At 46.5% G+C, this 22,620-nt stretch overlaps 1 protein-coding gene across 1 annotated transcript; it reads right to left on the reverse strand.

The window, feature by feature from the left end:
* Positions 1–10,817: 10,817 nt before the first annotated feature.
* LOC125514760 lies at positions 10,818–16,281 on the reverse strand. The gene is made up of 8 exons (XM_048680115.1): positions 14,962–16,281; positions 12,842–12,925; positions 12,539–12,578; positions 12,382–12,443; positions 11,961–12,058; positions 11,693–11,760; positions 11,502–11,609; positions 10,818–11,392 (listed from the first exon to the last, which is right to left on the reverse strand). Exons 1-8 carry the CDS (start codon positions 15,347–15,349, stop codon positions 10,996–10,998), a joined length of 1,245 nt encoding a protein of 414 aa, XP_048536072.1. The 5' UTR covers positions 15,350–16,281; the 3' UTR covers positions 10,818–10,995.
* Positions 16,282–22,620: the final 6,339 nt, after the last annotated feature.

The following is a 22,620-nucleotide window of genomic DNA, read 5'->3' on the forward strand; positions in this document are numbered from 1 at the left end:
TCGTCCCCCTCCTCCAACAACGGTGACAAAGATGCCTGGCTAATGAAGATAGAGCTGAAAAGGGAAGAACCCATGGAGATCAACAAGGATGAAGGGATCAAGAAGACCACGGAGAACCAAGCTCCGGCAACAGAAGACATCCTTCAACTTGATCTCAACCTTGTTACCCCAACTGAGATCGAAGCTTTCCAGATGATTGAGTTAACTCGTATTCAAAACAAGTATCTCACAAGTGAAAATATTTTGTTGAAGGAGCATATCTTTGCACTCAAGGGCATTATTCGCAAGCTAGAGGACCTCTTACGCTCGATGTGCGACTATCCATCACCTCCATCTTCACCAACCAAGGAGATATAATCACATGGGTATGGGCACTCCCCTTGGCAACCACCAAGCTTGGGGGAGGTGCCCCGGTATCTATCACAATCGCAACTCCTATCTTTACCGTTTTCCTTAGTTCGATCTTGTTAGTAGTATTTTGATCTAGTAGAATAAAGTTTATGGCATGATCTAGTTTTGAGTTTTGCCTTATGATCTCTCTTTGTAATCGAGTCCATGAGATATATAATAAAGATTAGTGTTGAGTCAAGGGCTTGATTTTCTTGCTATGATCTTGGGTGAATAAAAGAAAAGAGAAAAAGAATAAGAAGAAACAAAAGTTCATATTGATCTTATTGATAGTAATGACTTCACATAGGAAGAGTATGATGATTTAAAAGTTGTTGCGAGTTGGCAGACATAGCTTTGGTCATCGTTGCAATTAATAGGAAGTAATAAGGAAAGAGAGGTTTCACATATAAATATACTATTATTGACATCTTTTATGATTGTGAGCACTCATCGAAATATGACATGCTAAAGAGTTGATGTTGGGCAAGGAAGACAACGTAATGGATTATGTTTTCTTATATCTGAGATAAAGTATGTTGTCATGGATCATCCAACATGTTGAGCTCGCCTTTCCCCCTCATGCTAGCCAAATTCTCAGCACCAAGTAGAGATACTACTTGTGCTTCCAAATACCCTTAAACCAGTTTTGCCATGAGAGTCCACCATATCTACCTATGGATTGAATAAGATCCTTCAAGTAAGTTGTCACCGGTGCAAAGCAATAAAAATTGCTCTAAATATGTATGATTAGTGTGGGAGAAATAAGCTTTATATGATCTTGTGATGTAGAAGTAATAAAAGCGACATACTGCATAATAAAGGTTCATATCACAAGGGGCAATATAAAGTGACGTTCTTTCGCATTAAGATTTTGTGCATCCAAGCATAAAAGCGCATGGCAACCTCTGCTTCCCTCTATGAAGGGCCTATCTTTTATTATTATCTTCTACCTTATGCAAGTGTCATGGTGATCTTCACCTTTCCTTTTTCATTTTATCCTTTGGCAAGCCCAGCATGTTGGAATGAACCTGATATATATATCTAATTGGATGTAGGGGGCATGAGTTATTATTGTTGACATTACCCTCGAGGTAAAAGGTTGTGGGGCGAAACTATAAGCCTCTATCTTTCTCTGTGTCCGATTAAAACTCCGTAACCACAAGTATTGCGCGAGTGTTAGCAATTACGAAGGACTAGATGATAGTTGAGTATGTGGACTTGCTTTTTAGCTCTGACATAGACTCTTTATGATGTTATGATAAATTGCAATTGCTTCAATGACTGAGGTTATAGTTTGTTGGTTCTCAATAAGGTTTCTGATTCATACTTTTGCACTGTGAATAAATCATCACTTGAACATAAGTAATCATATGACAATATCTATATATGTTGTTGTTATGAGAATAATCATGATGCCTTCATGTCCGTATTTTATTTTTATCGACGCCTATACCTCTAAACATGGGGACATATTTATTGTTATCGGCTTTCGCTTGAGGACAAGCGAGGTCTAAGCTTGGGGGAGTTGATACGTCCATTTTGCATCATGCTTTTATATCGATATTTATTGCATTATGGGTTGTTATTTCACATTATGTCACAATACTGATGGCTATTCTCTCTTATTTTACAAGGTTTACATAAGGAGGGAGAATGCCGGCAGCTGGGATTCTGGGTTGGAAAAGGAGCAAATATTAGAGATCTATTCTGCACAAATCCAAAAGTCCTGAAACTCCACGGAATACCTTATAATAAATAATGAAAAATCCTTGCCAAAGATGAAGACTAGGGGGCCCACACCCTGTCCACGAGGGTGGGGGGCGCGCCCCCTACCTCGTGGGCCCCCTGGTGGCTCTCCGATGACCATCTTCTGCTATATGAAGTCTTTCGTCGAGAAAAAAACCAGAAGCAACCTTTCGGGAAGAAACTCCACAACCACGAGGCAGAACCAATCTAGGGCTCCGGCAAAGCTGTTCTTCCGGGGAAACTTCCCTCCCGGAGGGGGAAATCATCGCCATCATCATCACCAACGCTCCTCTCATCGGGAGAGGGCAATCTCCATCAACATCTTCATCAGCACCATCTCATCTTAAAACCCTAGTTCATCTCTTGTATCCAATTCTTGTCTCCAAGTCCGGGATTGGTGCTAGTAGGTTGCTAGTAGTGTTAATTACTCCTTGTAGTTGATGCTAGTTGGTTTAATTGGTGGAAGATCATATGTTCAGATCCTTTATGCATATTATTACCCCTCTGATTATGAACATGAATATGCTTTGTGAGTAGTTACGTTTGTTCCTGAGGACAAGGGAGAAGTCTTGCTATTAGTAGTCATGTGAATTTGGTATTCGTTCGATATTTTGATGAGATGTATGTTGTCTAGCCTCTAGTGGTGTTATGTGAACGTCGACTACATAATACTTCACCATTATTTGGTCCTAGAGGAAGGCATTGGGAAGTAATAAGTAGATGATGGGTTGCTAGAGTGACAGAAGCTTAAACCCTAGTTTATGCGTTGCTTCGTAAGGGGCTGATTTGGATCCATATGTTTCATGCTATGGTTAGGTTTACCTTAATACTTTTGTTGTAGTTGCGGATGCTTGCAATAGAGGTTAATCATAAGTGGGATGCTTGTTCAAGTAAGAACAGCACCCAAGTACTGGTCCACCCACATGTCAAATTATCAAAGTACCGAACGTGAATCATATGAACGTGATGAAAACTAGCTTGACGATATTCCCATGTGTCCTCGGGAGCGCTTTTCCTTATATAAGAGTTTGTTCAGGCTTGTCCTTTGCTACAAAAAGGATTGGGCCACCTTGCTGCACTTTATTTACTTTTGTTACTTGTTGCTCGTTACAAATTATCTTATCACAAAACTATCTGTTACCACTTATTTCAGTACTTGCAGAGAATACCTTGCTGAAAACCGCTTATCATTTCCTTCTGCTCCTCGTTGGGTTCGACACTCTTACTTATCGAAAGGACTACGATAGATCCCCTATACTTGTGGGTCATCAGACTCTACGTGGGTGGAGCCCTTCGTGGACTCGCGCAGCCGTTACCCTTCGTGGGTTGAAGTCAACATCAACGTGGATGTACGATAGCACCACCTATCGGAACCACGACAAAAACATCCGTGTCTCCTATTGCGTTTGAATCCTCCAAACCCTTCTCTTTACATTCTTGCAAGTTGCATGCTTTACTTTCTGCTGCTCATATACTGTTTGCATGCTTGCTTGAATTGTGTTAAGATTGCTTGACTTGTCCAAAGTTGCTAAAATCTGCCAAGAACTAAAATTGGGAAAAGGATAAGTTTTTATTTGGTCAAGTAGTCTAATCACCCCCCCCCTCTAGACATACTTTCGATCCTACAGCTTCATCATTGTCATAATTGCTTTGCGTGATCATGTAGTTGACATCGTATTTGTGGCAAAGCCACCGTTCATAATTTTTATACATGTCACTCTTGATTCATTGCATATCCCGGTACACCGCCGGAGGCATTCACATAGAGTCATATTTTGTTCTAAGTATCGAGTTATAATTCTTGAGTTGTAAGTAAATAAAGTGTGATGATCATCATTATTAGAGCATTGTCCCAAGTGAGGAAAGGATGATGGGGACTATGATTCCCCCACAAGTCGGGATGAGACTCCAGACGAAAAAAGGCCATAAAAAAGGAGAAGGCCCAAAAAATGAGAGAAAAAGAGAGAAGGGACAATGCTACTATCCTTTTTCCACACTTGTGCTTCAAACTAGCACCGTGATCTTCATGATAGAGAGTCTCATATGATATCACTTTCATATACTAGTGGGAATTTTTCATTATAGAACTTGGCTTGTATATTCCAATGATGGGCTTCCTCAAAATGCTCTAGGTCTTCATGAGCAAGCGAGTTTGATGCACACCCACTTAGTTTCTTTTGTTGAGCTTTCATATACTTATAGCTCTAGTGCATCCGTTGCATGGCAATCCCTACTCACTCACATTGATATCTATTGATGGGCATCTCCATAGCCAGTTGATACGCCCAGTTGATGTGAGACTATCTTCTCCTTTTTTGTCTTCTCCACAACCACCATTCTATTCCATATATAGTGCTATGTCCATGGCTCACGCTCATGTATTGCGTGAAGATTGAAAAAGTTTGAGAACATAAAAAGTATGAAACAATTGCTTGGCTTGTCATCGGGGTTGTGCATGATTTAAACATTTTGTGTGATGAAGATAGAGCATAGCCAGACTATATGATTTTGTAGGGATAACTTTCTTTGGCCATGTTATTTTGAGAAGACATAATTGCTTAGTTAGTATGCTTGAAGTATTATTATTTTTATGTCAATATTAAACTTTTGTCTTGAATCTTTCGGGTCTGAATATTCATACCAAAAATAAGAGAATTACATTGAAAATTATGCTGAGTAGCATTCCACATTGTAAATTCTGTCTTTATCATTTACCTACTCGAGGACGAGAAGGAATTAAGCTTGGGGATGCTTGATACGTCTCCAACGTATCTATACTTTTTTATTGTTCCATGTTATATTATATTCTGTTTTGGATGTTTAATGGGCTTTATTATACACTTTTATATTATTTTTGGAACTAACCTATTAACCGGAGGCCCAGCCCAAATTGTTGTGTTTTTGCCTATTTCAGTGTTTCGAAGGAAAAGGATATCAAATGGAGTCCAAACGGAATGAAACTTTCAGGAACGTGATTTTCGGAACAAACGTGGTCCAGAGGACTTGGAGTCTACGTAAAGCAATCAACGAGAAAGGCACGAGGTAGGGGGGCGCGCCCACCTCCCCTCGTGGGCCCCTCGTTGCTCCACCGACATACTTCTTCCTCCTATATAGACCCATATACCTTGGAAACATCAGACACGGAGCCAAAACCCTATTTCCACCGCCGCAACCTTCTGTACCCGTGAGATCCCATCTTGGGGCCTTTTCCGTCGCTCCGCCGGAGGGGGCATTGATCACAAAGGGCTTCTACATCAGCACCATAGCCTCTACGATGATGTGAGAGTAGTTTACCTCAGACCTTCGGGTCCATAGTTATTAGCTAGATGGCTTCTTCTCTCTCTTTGGATCTCAATACAAAGTTCTCCTCGATCTTCTTGGAGATCTATTCGATGTAATCTTCTTTTGCGGTGTGTTTGTCGAGATCCGATGAATTGTGGGTTTATGATCAAGTTTATCTATGAACAATACTTAAATCTCCTCTGAATTCTTTTATGTATGATTGGTTATCTTTGCAAGTCTCTTCGAATTATCAGTTTGGTTTGGCCTACTAGATTGATCTTTCTTGCAATGGGAGAAGTGCTTAGCTTTGGGTTCAATCTTGCGGTGTCCTTTCCCAGTGACAGCAGGGGCAGCAAGGCACGTATTGTATTATTGCCATCGAGGATAAAAAGATAGGGTTTATATCATATTGCATGAGTTTATCCCTCTACATCATGTCATCTTACTTAAAGCATTACTCTGTTCTTATGAACTTAGTACTCTAGATGCATGCTGGATAGCGGTCGATGTGTGGAGTAATAGTAGTAGATGCAGAATCGTTTCGGTCTACTTGTCACGGACGTGATGCCTATATACATGATCATACCTAAATATTCTCATAACTATACTCAATTCTATCAATTGCTCGACAGTAATTCGTTTACCCACCGTAATACTTATGCTCTTGAGAGAAGTCACTAGTGAAACCTATGGCCCCCGGGTCTATCCTCCATCATATTAATCTTCCGACACTTTTATATTTCTATTGCCGTTTATTTTACTTTGCATCTTTATTTCTTTCTATCGTAAAAATACCAAAAATATTACCTTATCATATCTATCAGATCTCACTCTCGTAAGTGACCGTGAAGAGATTGACAACCCCTTTATCGCGTTGGTTGCGAGGTTCTTATTTGTTTGTGTAGGTGCGTGGGACTCGAGCGTGATCTCCTACTGGATTGATACCTTGGTTCTCAAAAACTGAGGGAAATACTTACGCTACTTTACTGCATCACCCTTTCCTCTTCAAGGGAAAACCAACGCAGTGCTCAAGAGGTAGCATGGGTCCGGCTGGTAGCGTACTGGTGGTGTGGTTATATTGTAACTACAAACTGTAGAGAGGGCATGATGTTGAATGAATAGTAACTGAACCTCATCTCTTCCGTGTTCTTCTTTTCCTCTAGGTTTCCCCTTTTTCTCATCCTGTTCTTCTCGATCCCCTCTCAAACACTACCTGTTGATTCGTGAGACTAGCCAGGGCCTCACAGATAAGGCCTCGCAGCAGCAAGAATACCATCCCTCGAAAAGAAAAAAAAAGCAAGAATTACCGGAAACCCCTATTTGCCGCTCTCTGCTGCAAACGGTCGCGCGTGGGCTGGCCTGTTAAGCGTTCCAACTATAGCGGTTTTGGGAACCTTCTATGACTGTTCCTAGCCGTTTTTTTCGCTTTTGGGAACCTTCTAGAAGGTTGCTGAACCGGTTTTTTCTTTTTATATTTATTTTTCATTTTTCTCTCCTTTTTTGTTTTTTCTCTTTCTTTTTTCTGTCTTTTTTTTTCTTTCTTCTTTCTCTTTTTTTTTCAACAAATGTTTATAGAATTTTTTTTCTAGAAAGTTAAAAATTCAGATGTTGTTCCTTTTTAAGAAAATGTTCCTGTTTTCACATTTTTCTTCAGAAATTTCATAAAAGTTTAGAATTTCAAAAATTGTTCGCTTATTTTCGAAAAGTGTTCATCTTTTTAAATTTTGTTCACAAACTAAAATATGTTCGGTTTAAGAAATATGTTCCTGTTTTCAAAATTTGTTCAAGAATTCAAAACATATTCATGTTTCAAAATTTGCTTCCAAATTCAAAAAGCGTCTGTGTTTTGAAATATTGTTCACGAATTAGAAAATGCTCAGGAATTTTAAAAAATGTTCTCATTTTTTTAATTTGTTCAAAAAAATTGAGAAAATGTGCATGTTCTCATTTTTTAGTTTCAAAATTGTTCAGTTTCAAAAAAAATCGCAAATTTCAAAAAATGTTCTTGTTTTCACATTTTAAAAAATATGTTTGCGTTTTCAAATTCTGTCTTGGGATTTCAAAAAATGTTCCTGTTTCAAAAAGATGTTCCTGATTTTCGAAAATATTTCAGTTTTTTCTTTTTTTGCAAATTAGCAATTTGTTTGTGTTTTACAGATCCCTTTGTCTTGTACTTTACTCATCAGCACTAGCCGAGACATCTCTGACATGAACGCAGCCAACGAAGAAGGGTTCCATGTCAACTCAAGCTTAAGCTTCTGGCCTGGGTGAAGTGGTGTGCAGTTTTCAGTTCACTCTTAGAAACTCAGTAGAAGCTTTTACGCGTTGCAACTATAAGCAGAAGACGGAGTGAAAGAAGTGGTACAGAGCTGCGAGTCTCCGTATGCTGCAACTCACTGCCCTCCAAGTCCAAGAAGCAGCATCAGCAGACGGGGTGAACCCTGGATTCAGAAGTCGGCACAACCAACCAACTGCAGTCCTTGCTCTGTCCCATCCAGCCCTTGTCTGCAACCGTTTTGGTAGTGCAGGTTGTGCAGATTCAGACAGTTAGCTTTACACATTATTCAGGTTGTGCAGTGCAGTGCAGTGATGGATGGAACTCTGAGATCTGAACTATGGAGTTGTTATGGAGAAAGTAGTTGCCTCGGCCGGGGTCTTGTGCGGGCTGCAGTATCACAGACAGTGCCTCGGGGTGTTGCCTCGGGGATTCAGGTAGTTGCTCTCAGCCAGACCGGTTGACAACAGTCTCAGCGCAGCAGCACATGGGCGGACGTGCGAGAGCAGAGAGGCCGCCGTACGTCCCCGACCCGGACGGCGTCGTCTCGGTCGACGGCAGCCACTCCCAAGTCCCACGGAGCGCCGGTCCATGGCGTCGCTCTTCCGCCGCTCCCTCCTGATTGCCCCGGCGAGAGAGGATGCACGGATCACTGCGCGCGTGCTGCAGCATTAGTGCTACTTGGTAAGGTCGACAGTCGCTCGTTGAGCTCTCCGCACACCTTTGATCTTGATTTTCCTGGCGTCGAATCGAATCGGATCGGACCGGTACGTCGGGCGTGGGGGCTCACCAAACCTGAAACCGGGATCTTCAGCTTGGGTTCAAGTGCTTCGCCATCCTCCTCGACAGCGCCTCAGATGAGGTTCAGACTTTGTTAAGAGCATCTCCAGCCGCGCCCCCAACAGGCTCTTAGACCATTTTTTCGACGCTGGCATAAAAAAAAAACCCAGTCGCGTCCCCAGGACGTCGAAAAGCGCCGGTTCGGCCCATTTTTGGGCCCGGTGCTCGCAGGCTGAACTCGGCGCACTGGGGGTGGTGATCGGGGGCTCCGGCTCAAGGGGAAAACACGGCTTGCCCACCCCGTCAGGTGAAAAGTCAAGTCGACTCGCTTCCCACCCCCCGCGCCCTCGGCCGCCACTAGCTGTATCCTAGCGCCGATCGCCGCCCTTCATCGCTAGATAGCCAATCCCTGCCGGAAAAATAGCAGAGGTTCACCGAGACAGCCCCTCCACCAGCAGCTGGACGTTTCCGGTCGCGGAGGGGCAATTTAGCGGCGAGTACACGCCCGCCGGCGCGCAAGGTGTTCGGTGATTTGCCTGCATCGGCGAGATGGACTCGGATGACGAGGAAGTGCTCGCCGCGCTGCTGGAGGAGGAAGCCAAGGCCGGCGTCCAGGAGGAAGAGCATCTCATGGTGCTCACCGCCCTCGCCCAGCTGCTGGCGAGCAATGAAAATCCGCGGCGAGGTGGCTCGGCGCCAGGGCGGATGAAAGCAAAGAACCGACATCGTCTCGAAGGCTACTGCATGCTCTACTCCGACTACTTTGCCGACGCTCCACTGCACGGCAACAAAACATTTCGGCGCCGTTATCGGATGAGCCGAAAGCTTTTCCTCAGAATTGTGAATTTCATCCGGGAGTTCGACAGCTACTTCAAGTGCAAGAAAGATTGCACCGGCAAACTTGGATTCACCTCGATCAAGAAGTGCACGACAGTGATGAGGACGCTTGCGTATGGAGCTCCCGGTGATTCACTCGACGACTATGGGCGCATGGCCGAGTCCACCAGTATTGAGTATTTCTACAAGTTCTGTCGGACAGTGATAGCAGTGTTTGGACCGCAATACTTGCGGGCCCCCAACGCGAAGACACTGCTCGGATCCTAGCACAGAATGCAGCAAGAGGATTTCCTGGGATGCTTGGAAGTATCGACTGCATGCATTGGAAATGGAAGAACTGCCCATTTGCTTGGCAGGGGATGTACAAAGGCGCCAAAGGCGGTTGCAATGTGGCACTTGAGGCGGTGGCCACACAGGACCTCTGGATTTGACACTCCTTTGGTATGTCAGGAACTCACAATGACATCAACGTGCTGCAGTGCTCCCCTGTCTTTGCCAAGCTTGTTGAAAGTCATTCTCCTCCGTTGAACTTCGAGGTCAATGGGCGGCACTACAACAAGCGGTACTACCTAGCTGATGGCATCTATCCGATATGGTCTACATTTGTGAAGACTATCTCAAACGTTGTGCCAGGAGGCAAGAAGTCCTACTTTGCCAAGTGTCAAGAGGCTTGCGGGAAGGATGTCGAGCGGGCTTTTGGTGTGCTTCAATCTCGATTTGTTGTTGTCCGCTACCCTACTCAGACCTGGTCGAAAGATCAAATGTGAGAGATCATGACTTGCTGTGTCATCTTGCACAACATGATCATTGAGAGCGAGCAGGAAGAGCCAGTGTTTGATACTGAACCATACTACAGGCAGGGTCCTCTAGCCGAATATGATCACCAGCTACCGGTAACCTGGACTGCTTACCTCAGTATGTGTCAGGAGATCCGTCCCACAGGTGCATCATCAACTGCAGCAGGATCTGGTGGAGCACCTTTGAAGGCTCAAGGGCGACGCTGGACTCGACTTGTGATGAAATATGAGTTTTTATTTATTGAACAATATAATTTGTATTAAACTATTTGTTGTTGAACTATTTAATTTTCTGTAATGAACTCTGTAATAAAAAAAAACTTATGTTCATAATTGAACGCCGAGCCACGGCGAACCACATCAAATATGGGCCGATTACCGCCCATATGGGGCCTTTTATTTGCCGAAAATGGGCCGAAAATTGGGCAATCTCGTCGCTGGACGCCCAATCGCCCCTAGCGCCGATTCTATCGCCGGCTCGTCCCCAGGGTGTGATTTTTATGTCTCCTGGGGGGGCCAACGGCTGGAGATGCTCTAACTTGCTCAACAGCTTAAAGTGATCACAACACCTTGTCAGTGCCATCTGAACCTGTGAGAGCCCAGAAGCAGATACAACATATAGCCGCAGATGTCCTTCAGGTTCAACAGCAAATCTATCGGATTCAGGAAAAAGGAACAAGAACAAAAGCTGGCACCAGGGATCAGGCTGATACATTAACCACCACCAATATAAACCTCCTTCATTTAACACCAGTTTCCAAAACACTACCTTTTTACATGCACGGCACAGGAGCTCCTAGCTAGAATATGCTCTCTCTTTTCTTTTCTTTTCTTTTTTGATTGACATAATTACTCTTCTGTCACAGAGAGAATAACAAGATACTGGCTCTATGACATTAAAGTGAGGTGACTCAACGCTCTTGCGGCGACCGCTACCAATACGCAGCCAACAAAATACAGCCAATACGAGTGCCCCGACCGGCGACCCAGAACCTGTGCCTGCTTCTTCTCCCCACGAGTCTCTAGAGAGTCATCCGAGTCGGGTCCCACTTGCTGCCATTCATCAGATTCATCCTCCGAGTCGGATGACCCTTGCTGCCATTCATCCGATTCGTCCCCCGAGTCTGATCCCCATTGCTGCCATTCGTCAGATTCATCCTCTGTATGGCCTGGCTTCTCCAAGTGTTCACATACTAGTGTTTTTTCTTTTTGTTCCAGGCAAACATCTACAAGCACCTTTTGTATGCTCCTGGGCATACGGTTTAGTGGTACAAATTCCAAGATGCTGAAAAGATGGATAAAAGTGCGAAAAAGAAAAAGGTCAGTACATGGTTCTTCTGATTTTGAAGTAGAGACGGATTTATTTATTTATTTTCTATTTCGAGTGGTAGTACCTGTCTAGAGCTCCAAGGGCAACCCTGATTTGACGCTTCATGGCTTCAGTTGTTGATGGATCACTCAGAGGTGACTCCTTCAGTAGTTTATAGAAATCGTCCAAAGCTCTGGGGAAGCAAGAGGCGTTAAATAGTCCCACAAACAAAGTGAAGTTCATAAAGTTTCCTCGTATACACACACACATACATACCGTAAGCAGGAATCTACAGCCATGGAAGCACCTTCTCCTTCACCATTATAGGAAGCATAGTTTACCACCTGGACCAAGTTTTTTTTAAAGGATTTAGGTAACTACACAGTTCATAATCTGGAATACAAATACACTAGCGACGGCTGTGTCATAGTTTCAAGAGACTTTGAAAAAGAATTTGAAGCTCTGGAAGAAAATATGTGTGCACAGTTTGAACTCAGAACATGAAAGCCTGGATAAGCCTGCAAGTCACCAAAACAGAACTTACTGCCTTAATATCGAAACACAGAGCTGATGCTGGACACCAGTAAGGTAGTGATTTGCAGCATGCATCACAAGCTGACCCCTGAGAATCCAACCATTCATCTGCAAAGGACCAAACACCAAATACATGTGAATATTCTGGTCATCACAGTCAATTTACAATATACGCAGAAGCAAACAATTGTTCTCTAACAATTTAGCAGATATGCTTGCTTAACAGAAATTCCAACAATAGTATTATTGACTTGAACAAGAATTTACAGTAATGCTGCAGATTAAACTGGGAGGACATGTGCAGAGGTAGTAAGGAGATTAATTCGGAATCAAAACTCGAAGCATAAACATCTGAACCTGAAGATGTGGTATATTACAACCAAATCAATCCCATAAAAAAGTAGTAGTTCAGGAGTGGACTTATCAATTACCAAGTTCCCTGAACCAGCGTTGAGTGAACAGCACTTGCAGAGCACACTGTGAAGCACTCATCCTGGCAATAGGCAGCCAACAGCAGCAGCAGAAATCAACACAATGTCATGCAAATGAAAATTCAAATACAGGTAAAGATAGCAATGCATGAGTTACCTCTTAAAGTAATTGTCCACTGGGTTGCCCATCTCAGGCCCTGCAATTTATTCGACAAAGGAAGAGTTATATACAAAGATGGGGAAAGAGATGATACAACTTCTCAAGGGGGCATTTTTTTATGAGAGGGGGGGATCTCAAAGTGCTTGTTCTCTGGATATTTTTTACATAATATGCAATGGTAGGCATGAGATAGCATATCATTTAAAATAAATGGTACCGAAAAAAACAGTGCATAACATAGATAACAAAGTAAATACGGAACATAAACGCAGATCAACATGAACAAGAAATGCGACTTGCCTCTTATCCTGTTCTCGGCTTGAATTTCCTCTTCTTCCAAGATTCCTCCATCACAACCAACGAGTGGTTCTTCAGACTTGTTTCCTAATTGGAAAAAAAATGACAGTGACAGTCTGCCAACGAATGCAACTGGGAGAAAAATGCAAACTAAAATGTGTTCTCCCCGTTTGATTAGAGAAACGGAACAAGTTGGCACATCACGGCTTCGAACCCCATAAGCATGACACTAATTATTGAAGTCATGTACCAATCATTCCACAGAAATCATGAGGACAGTCTCTGCCATGAATCAAAACTCTAAGCATGCATGTCTGCACCTGAAGATGTGGTATATTACAACCAAATCAATCCCATAAAGAACTAGTATTTCGAGGAGTGGATTTATCAAATTAATCATTCCACAGAAATCATGAGGCATCTTGACTCTATGCCAAGCAGACAGTCTCTACCATGAATGGTTATATTCCAGCTTGTTTCCTAATAATTGCCAAAAAAGAACCAAACTGACAGTCTCTGAAATATGCAATTCAGAGTAAAATGCAAATTTTCCCTGGTTGATTTGAGGAACAGAACGAGTTGGCTCATCACCACCTCACATCGCATAAGCACCATGCCAATAAAAGAAGTAATGTACCAATCATCTCACAAAGATCCTGAGTCATCTTGACTCTGCATTGACAGTATCAGCAGCTGTTTCACCTTGCATACTGGTAACTAACCACAACATGAAACATTAACTCATGAAGGTTACTGAACTGGCTGATGATTTTCAAGTTTGATGAACAGCTAAATTGTAATGAACACAAACAGTCTAATGCCAATAATGTCAAAACTTAGGGGCTGTTTGGTTCTAGGACTAGCATTGCCACACTTAGCCACACATTTTTGCCAAACTTGCCTAAGGTTAGTTCATTAAAATGAGAGCCACAAGTTGGCAAGCCTAAGGGAATCTTGCCACACTTTTTGTGTGTATGCCATGTGGGGCCCAAATGTGACTTGCCTAAGGTGTGGCTTGAATCAAACACTCACCTAAGTTGGTCAAACTTGCCTAACCTTAGGTGTAGCAATCTTTGGCAAAGTTAGTCACAAAACAAACAGCCCCTAAAACATAGTTGTCCTAAGTAAAGACTTAACCAACCAAGAGTTCACAAGATATAATGGTAAGCAGGCCCATACCTGACTCGTGTGCAGAAGGTTCGACGGAACAGGGCCCCCAATTTTTTATGTTAAACTATTACTTAGTGCTGGTTTAGTTGGGTTAATAATGAGGCATAATACTCCACTGAATCTGTGGCAGAATTAACTCTACACCAGGCCCTGCTCCACATGGCCGAAACTCACGCAAGCCCCCGCTTTCTCTCTCTCTCTCTTCACTTCTCTTTCTCTTTCTTTTCTAGCGCGAGCGGCTTAGCCCAGTTCTTCAAATCGCCGCTTAAGCAGTTTAATTTCGTCGCGATTTGCATGGAATACGTCCGCTGTTGCAATGAACAGATACAAGGTTCAGTACTCTGCTTCTTCTGATACCCTTTGATGTTTGTTGCCGCCCCTACGATCTGGGTGCGTCGATTGGAGTTGGAGGCCCGGCCAGAGTGCTTGTTCACCTATTCATCAAGAGGAGAACCGGAGGAGCAACTGGGCATGCCCTACATCCAGACTTACCGAAGCCACATGCGCCGTCGCGCGATGATGTGCTTCCAAAATCAATCAAAGATTGTTTCATCCCATTTTGTTTCCATGTTATGTTTTTAGAAAAGGTTTTTTATGAACAATTAATTGAAGATTTTGTCTCAAGGAATGATAGAAAGGATGGCACGTTTTTGCTAAAGAATGTTGTACTTTTGAATACTTAGATTGCTTCTTGGTAAGATGCAATTCTTTCAAAATTTGTACCACCAACATGACACACTCGCATGCACGCACGCATGCAAACACACGCACGCAAAAGCACCCCCCCCCCCCCCCCCCCCCCCCCCCCCCCCCCCCGCGCGCGCACACACACACACACACGAGGGCCCAATTTTTGGTTTCGCACTGGGTCTCCATTTTCTTGGGTACGGCCCTGATGGTAAGCAAATCACATGACATGAGGTATGAGGAGAAAGAAGGCAGAATAACCAGACCTTGGGTCATGTTGTTGAGGTAACTGGGGAAGGCACATGGGGAGAACATTGTACTGGGGCAGTACCGTCCGGTCGAAACCGGGGCTAGTCCCTCCACAACCGTACTTTTCATGTCAACGGCGATGACCCAGGCCTTGTCATGTTCCCCACCCACCTTGGCCATGATGTGAAGAAGATCATCGTTGCGCACGCTCAGGGTGGGTAGTAAGAAAACCAGTTTCTTCAGCTCTAGCTTATGGGTCTCATGGTTCCACAGCTCAGGCAACAGAGCAGAATATCTTGGGTCAACCGAGATGTTAGCGACATCAACTCTGGTGTGCTTGCGCCAACTTCCCCAAGAGATGTTTCTGATCCATGTGGTGGCTCGCCAGCCTTTACCCTTTATCATGCAGTCAGCCCATCGAAGCCTATCTCGACGAATTTGATCAGACCGTCATAGCAGGCGACATCGTGGAAGCATTGCGCCGAGTGACGAGTGAGACGGTAGTAGGGTGTGATGCAAACCCCTGGCGCCGGGAAGGGGATGTATTTTACGACAGGACACTCGTCGAACAGGTCGCAGAGGAGAGTAATGCCGCGTGAGATATCAACCCAGCCCAGCGCCCTTGCTCCGACCGCGATCTGCTTGGAGGTCGCATAGGGACGCAACAATGCGGCGTCAGACTCCGATAAGCCCATTGAGGCCTCCTTCTTGCTCCAGGAACATGTCTCTGACGAGAAGACGTAGGCATCGAACTGCCACTGCCAGGCGCCACCTCGGGCAGTCCAATTGCGATCGAGGAAGGCGACCGCGTAGCGCTCGCCGCCGCACGGCAAGAGGCCAAGCTGGTGGGATTTGACGGCCTCGACGCCGGGGGGCTCCGGGAGGAGTTGCAGTGAGGGCGGCCCCGCGGCGCCGCGGGCCGTGTAGACGAAGTGATGGGTGGAGATCCGCCTCTCGCTGCGGAAGCTGAATCTGACGCGGAAGAGGACGAAGGCGGCCTCGGCGCAGACGACCTGGGGCTCGCCGGAGAAGTCGTCCTCTTGGAGGCCGGGGCAGTGGACGGAGAAGTAGGAGACGCCCGGCGGGTCGACGAGCCAGAAGGACACCTCGACGGCTCGGCCCTCGGCCGTGCGGCCCTCGGCGGTGGTCGCGTTCCGGAACGCCGAGATGCGCGCCGTCTTGCGGAGTAGGACCCAGTCGGGATAGGCGGAGGAGCGTGGGGAGGCGCCGCCGGCGATGTATGGCCCGGTCAGGGAGGAGGGGTTGAAGGAAGCGATGGTGATCCACGCCATGGATCTCTCTAGTGGTCGAGGGCGGCGCGGCCAGCGATTATACTGGGAAGCCCGGCCCGATGCTGCTCCCGGGCCGGGTTCGGGCCTAGATTTTGAGCCCGATGACCGGGTCGGGCCGGGCCTGGGCCCGTCGTTTTTGCACTTTTCTAAAGGTCGGGCCGGCCTGGAGCCTGGCGGGCTTTTACGTGTTCGGGCCAGGCTTGGGCTCAGAAAACAGGCCCGATGGCCGGGCCGGGCCGGGCCCGGGCCTGGGTTTTTTGCGTCGGGCTTGGCTAGGCCCGGCCCGAAGCCCGGCCCGGCCCGAGGTATGGCCAGGTATACCAGCGATGCTAGACTTACGGACAAGCTTTATGGATTAGAAGTTACAAGGTGAGATGGCATGAACTGATTTGGGGGAGGCAGACCCCATCGGGAAATGCAAGGGGTGGGGGGTAGTTCTGGCCATGGGCAGCCCGGCCCGGTCGGCCCGACCCGACCTTGTCCATGGGTCGGGCTCGAGCCTAGGTTTTGAGCCCGAAGCCCGGGCCGGGCCCGAGCCCGTCGATTTCGTCATTTAAGGAAAAGGCCCGGCCCGTGGCCCGAGGCCCGACGGGTTTTTAGTGTGATGGGCCGGGGGCGGGCCTGATTTTTAGGCCCGACGGCCGGGCCGGGCCGGGCTCGGGCCTGGGTTTTTTGCGTTAGGCTTTGGTTGGCCTGGTCCGAAGCCCGACCCGGCCCGAGGAATGGCCAGGTATAGTGGGGGGCAAATTAGGAGGGGCAGGTCAGTCCGTAGGAGTGATTCTGTCAAAACGACCCGTACGTTGAGCATTTTCGCGGCGCGGTGAGCTAGGGCACGGCCGCGGGGGATTGGGTTGCCTTTCTCTTTTTTTTCCTACTATAAGCTCAGTGTGGTAAACGCTTTTCTTTACGTACAATTTTGGGCAGCAAATATGCATCTCCATTCACTGTTACAAAGTACTCTCTGATTCGGATGTACTTCTTCCGTTTCAAATTATTTGTCACAGAAATGAATGTATTTAGACTAAAATACATCTAGATATATTCATACCTGCGACAAGTAATTCGGAACAGAGAGAGTATATAAACGAATTTTAGTGTCTTCACCTACTTTAGTATGTATGCATTAGTAGTTTATATTAAAATATCTAAATATTTGTGAGCGGAGGAAGCAGAAGTTTATATACTCCCTTGATTCATAAATATAAGATGTTCTAACTTTTTTTTCCTAAATATATGTTTTGGTGTGCTCGTTCACTCATTTCAGTCCATACAATGTATATTGAAATATTTTATTTGTTATTATGACTGTTTTGAAACAAAGACACTCAAAACTAGTTGATGGCTGACCCCCCCCTCTTTCGGTGCCAATAAAATCGCCCATCTGCCACCCATCAACCCTCTTTCCAGACCCCAGCATCCCCTCCTTCTTTGGTACCAATAAAATCGCCCATCTACCACCCACCAAGCCTCTTTCCAGACGCCGCCATCCCTTCCTTCTTCGTTACCAATAAAATCGCCCATCTGCCACCCATCAACTCTTTTCCAGACCCCGCCAAACAACATGGTACTTTTCGGATCTCCGACGATGACATGGTAGTTGTCGGTCCTGGCTCTTCACCCCATCTCCACTTCGCCTCACTTAGCGTTAGATACATTCATTTGAGTGACAAGTAATTTAGGACAGATGGAGTAGCAAGCAGGGTCTACATCAACCAGAATACTCTCGGGTTTTATAACTCAATCTCAATACCTGGGATGTAAATGGCATGATAAACGGTGCCGCAAGGCCCGTTTAGTTGCTCGATAGTTCATTTTGTCATGAAAAGAAACTTGTTTAACTGGTAGGCCAATAAGTGGGCTTAAATGGGTTTAAACACGCGCCATTTACATACTTATCAATACCTCAACTTGATTTTACAGCCTACAGAAACAAAACATGAGTCAACTCCATCTTATGATACAATAAGCAACGGTGTAGGCAAAAATGGCAATCAAGTAAAACAACTGATACTTCATTCACCTACTGGGTACAACCAGGATTGAGATCTGGGGTTCTAAATGGAGTTAACTTAGAAGAGCATAACCTGCCACCAGTTTCTTCATGCACGCAAGCAGCAAGAATGAAAGGATCGATATGGTTGACTAGGGGGGGGGGTGAATAGGCAACTACCAATTTTTAGCTTTTCTTTACCAAATTAATCTTTGCATCAAAGTAGGTTGTCTAGATGTGCAACTAGGTGAACAACCTATATGATGCAACAACAACAAGCACACAAGCAAGCAAGGGAACAAACACTAAAGAGCTTGCACAAGTAAAGGTAAGAGATAACCAAGAGTGGATCCGGTGAAGACGAGGATGTGTTACCGAAGTTCCTTCCTTTTGAGGGGAAGTACGTCTCCGTTGGAGCGGTGTGGAGGCACAATGCTCCCCAAGAAGCCACTAGGGCCACCGTATTCTCCTCACGCCCTCACACAATGCGAGATGCCGTGATTCCACTATTGGTGCCCTTGAAGGCGGCGACCGAACCTTTACAAACAAGGTTGGGGCAAACTCCACAACTTAATCGGAGGCTCCCAACAAGACCACGAAGCTTCACCACAATGGAATATGGCTCTGAGGTGACCTCAACCGTCTAGGGTGCTCAAACACCCAAGAGTAACAAGATCCGCTAAGGATGAGTGGGGGAATCAAAAATCTCTCGGTGGAAGTGTAGATCGGGGCCTTCTCAACCACTCCCGAGCAAATCAACAAGTTTGGTTGGCTAGGGAGTGAGATCGGGCGAAAATGGAGCTTGGAGCAATAATGGAGCTTTAATGGTGGAAGAGGTAGGTCAAAGGGGGGAAGAAGACACCCTTTTATAGTGGGGGGGAACAATCCAACCGTTACGCCCCACTCAGCCCCGCAGAGAGCGGTACTACCGCGGGAGCAGGGCGGTACTACCGCTCATAAGCGGTACTACCGCTCCACCTCAGCGGTACTGCCGCGCTAGAAGAGAAGAGGCTGGGGCTGGGACCCAGAGCGGTACTACCGCGGAGGCAGGGCGGTACTACCGCTCGCAAGCAGCACTACCGCCACTACTACTGCAGCTAGTACCGTAAAACCCGACACGAGAAAATGCGCACTCGAGTCAAGGCGGTAGGAGCACGGAGCCACAGCGGTACTGCGGCTGAGGCCATCCAGCGGTACTACCGCTCGGAGGAGCGGTACTACCGCTTGCTGAGCTTCAGCCGTACTACCGCTATACTGCAGCTAGTGTCGTAAAACCCGACACGAGAAAATGCGCACTCGAGTCGAGGCGGTAGGAACACGGAGCCGCAGCGGTACTGATGCTGAGACCATAAAGCGGTACTACCGCTCTGAGGAGCGGTACTGCCGCTTAGTGAGTCTCAGCGGTACTACCGCTGTGGCCCGCGGTACTACCGCTGGGTCCAGGAAAACACGCATAGAGGAGAAAAGAGGAGCACCAGAGAGACGGAAAGAAACGGTGGGTGAGAGAAGAACGTGTACGTGTTGATTCCACCCAAACCATACCGAAGCAGATCCCCTCTTGATAGTACGGTGACTACTACGAAACTTAGTCCACCAACAAAGTCACGAAGGAAGCTACACCGTCTTGAGTAGAGCGCCGAGGGGAAATAATCGTTTCGTGCCGAAGGATGAATATCTGAAAGAACTCAAAGCACCCGATTAGTCCGCAAATGCATTGTCATCAATCACCAAAACACCGTAGAGATAACTATGCCCTTACAATCTCCCCCTTTTTGGTGGATTGATGACAATACGGGATTTGCACAGAAAAGAGTAATGACATAGAATGCAAGAGAACCCACGCCTCTAAAAAATAGACAGGCTCCCCCTAGATGTTGTGCACACTAGATAAGTGCTTTGGACTGCACGGCACACATACTAGGATCACGGCTCCCCCTATATTTTAGAGACCAACAACCTAAGCAAGATGTATGAGAACAACATATATGAAAGGATAAGCATGCAAGCTATAAGATACCGAGGTGCATAACACATAGATAAGATAATAAAGGTAGCATATGTCTTACACCATATGTCTGGAACTTAGGTCTCACAAGCACAAAACCAAACAAAACCAACAACGAGAAAGCAAAGCAAACGAACGACACAAAGACACACTCGCAAACACAAATCCCTAAACTCTCTCCCTCTTTGGCACCGAGACACCAAAAAGGGCAGAGAGGGACACTACGACTCCAGGTGATGGGCGAGGAAGGTCCTGAACATCACATCTCTGCATCTTCATCATGGGTTGAGAAGTGCTCGGCATCGGAGTCGGTCCAGCGACAGTTCTGATGAATCCAGTCCTCCTCTTCAGTGATCTGTCCCTCAGACCCACTGACAACTGTGGCTTCCAACTGACGCATGATCTCCTTGTGGCGCGTCCTGGCATTCTTCTCCGCCACATGAGTCATGTACTGACCATGGGACTCCATGCAGAAGAGCTTCTTCATCTTGCGCTTGAGCTTCTGGGCCCAAGATGGTTCTGCACTGGAGTGGCTAACGTCCTCATCGTGGGCATCAGGAGCAGCCTCACCCTCAGTTCCCATGGCAGCAGCAGCAGCAGACGGGCCCCCCATGGCAGCAGTAGCAGAAGGACCCCCTGTGTGAGGCGCTAACCAGTTATCCTTCTTCCTCAGACGCTTGATCTCATGTGACACCAACTCTCCAGTTTCTAGCAGCACTCTGGGATAAGTCTGTGCCCAGGCCCTCTCAATGAGCCTCATGATGAAGGGACCATAGATAGGACACTTGCGCTCAGACACGGCAGATACAAGTTCAGACCACATGACATGAGAGATATCTAGGCTCTCTCCAATGTTTGCTTCCTTCTCATGCTGACAGAAAAGGAGCATGTCCACGAGGTAGGAGTGAACCTGATCCAGATTCCCAATGCGAGGGAAGAGAGTCTCACGGAATACGCGATGAAGAATGTCCAGATACGGACACAGCTCGTAGGTCTTCTTCTCAGTGACAGGGTGAACCTTCACAGTGCAGTAGGGCCAAAGGGCTTGCTTGTGGGTGGAAGTAACATGGCGGTGAGGACGGAAACCGACAGGAGTCTCAAGCCCGTTATCCACCACATCAAGTAACTCCATGAACGCCCCCCACTTGACAGACAGCCGCTTGCCATTGGTCATCCAAGTCAGAGTCCTGTCGCTATCTGTTCCAAGATGGATGGTGGCAAAGAATTGAGCCAACAAATCTGCATCGAAATCCTTGTTGAACTGCATGATCCTGAGAATGTTCAGCTGAGTGCACATCTGAAAGGCTTCTCCAAAGTACTCTGGATCCTTCTCCATAGCATCGGTGTCAATGGAGCGAACATCAACATAGAGATTCTTCTTGGCCTTGATCACATCAAAGTAGATGGCAAACTAAAAACGGTTCCAGAACGGACGGTTGACCAAAGTGGGTTCTTGGTCCACCGTATAGGGGTTGCGGCGACGCTTCTCCCAAAACTCCTTGCTGTTCATCTCAGTCACAGCCTTCCCTTTTGGCTTGTTGGCGGCTCGCTTCGATTGCTGAGGAGGTGGAGGAACAGTTGCAGAAGCACTTGCTGGAGGCGGTTGGGTGCTCGAGGAACCACCGGCAGGCTCTGAGGTCCGGTAGCGCTTGGAGGTGGCACGCCCGGGGTTGATACGGCGACCTTGCTGCTCGGAAATGTCATCACCTGGAGCCAAACACAAAAGGAGGCAAAACAACCAGAAGAAACGAGCATAAGCCAACAAACACAACAAAAAGATCAAGGGAAGGTAGGAGAATGATGGAAATTGGCATGCAGCGGTAGTACCGTGACCTGCCCGCGGTAGTACCGCCCCAAGCGGTAGTACAGCCCCAAAGGGAGCGGTAGTACCGCCCTAGGCCAAGCGGTAGTGCCTCTCCAAAGGGAGCGGTAGTACGGCTTGAGGCGGATACACAGTAGTTTCAAAGCGCGAGGCGGTGAAACAGTGATTTCCTACTACTGTGGACAGATCCGGCACTACCGGCCTACCAAATTCAAAAATATTCCTACCAAACATCAATCTAGATGATCTAGCTGCCTTCTCCAACCAACTCAAGCCTAGATTTAGCCAAAAATCTAGAGATGCAACCACCATTGCCCCTAAGCACAAGATCTAAAAGCAAGACCAAAAGAGAGAAGGAACGTGGGCAATACCGGCATCCATGGCAAGAGGACGAGGTGGGGATTGACTCCACCGAAGGAAATGGAGAGGAACGCCCCGGAGGAGGAGATCCACCGGAGCCCTTCCGCGGCGGAACAGTGCTGCAGAGAGGGAGAGGCACGAGGGGGCGAGCGAATGGGTATGGGGGAGAAGAAACCTCCCCCTGCCACGATAAAAAAAAACCCCTGG

Source organism: Triticum urartu, chromosome 6 (genome assembly GCF_003073215.2).
Source record: "Triticum urartu cultivar G1812 chromosome 6, Tu2.1, whole genome shotgun sequence".
Classification (NCBI taxonomy): Eukaryota; Viridiplantae; Streptophyta; class Magnoliopsida; order Poales; family Poaceae; genus Triticum; species Triticum urartu.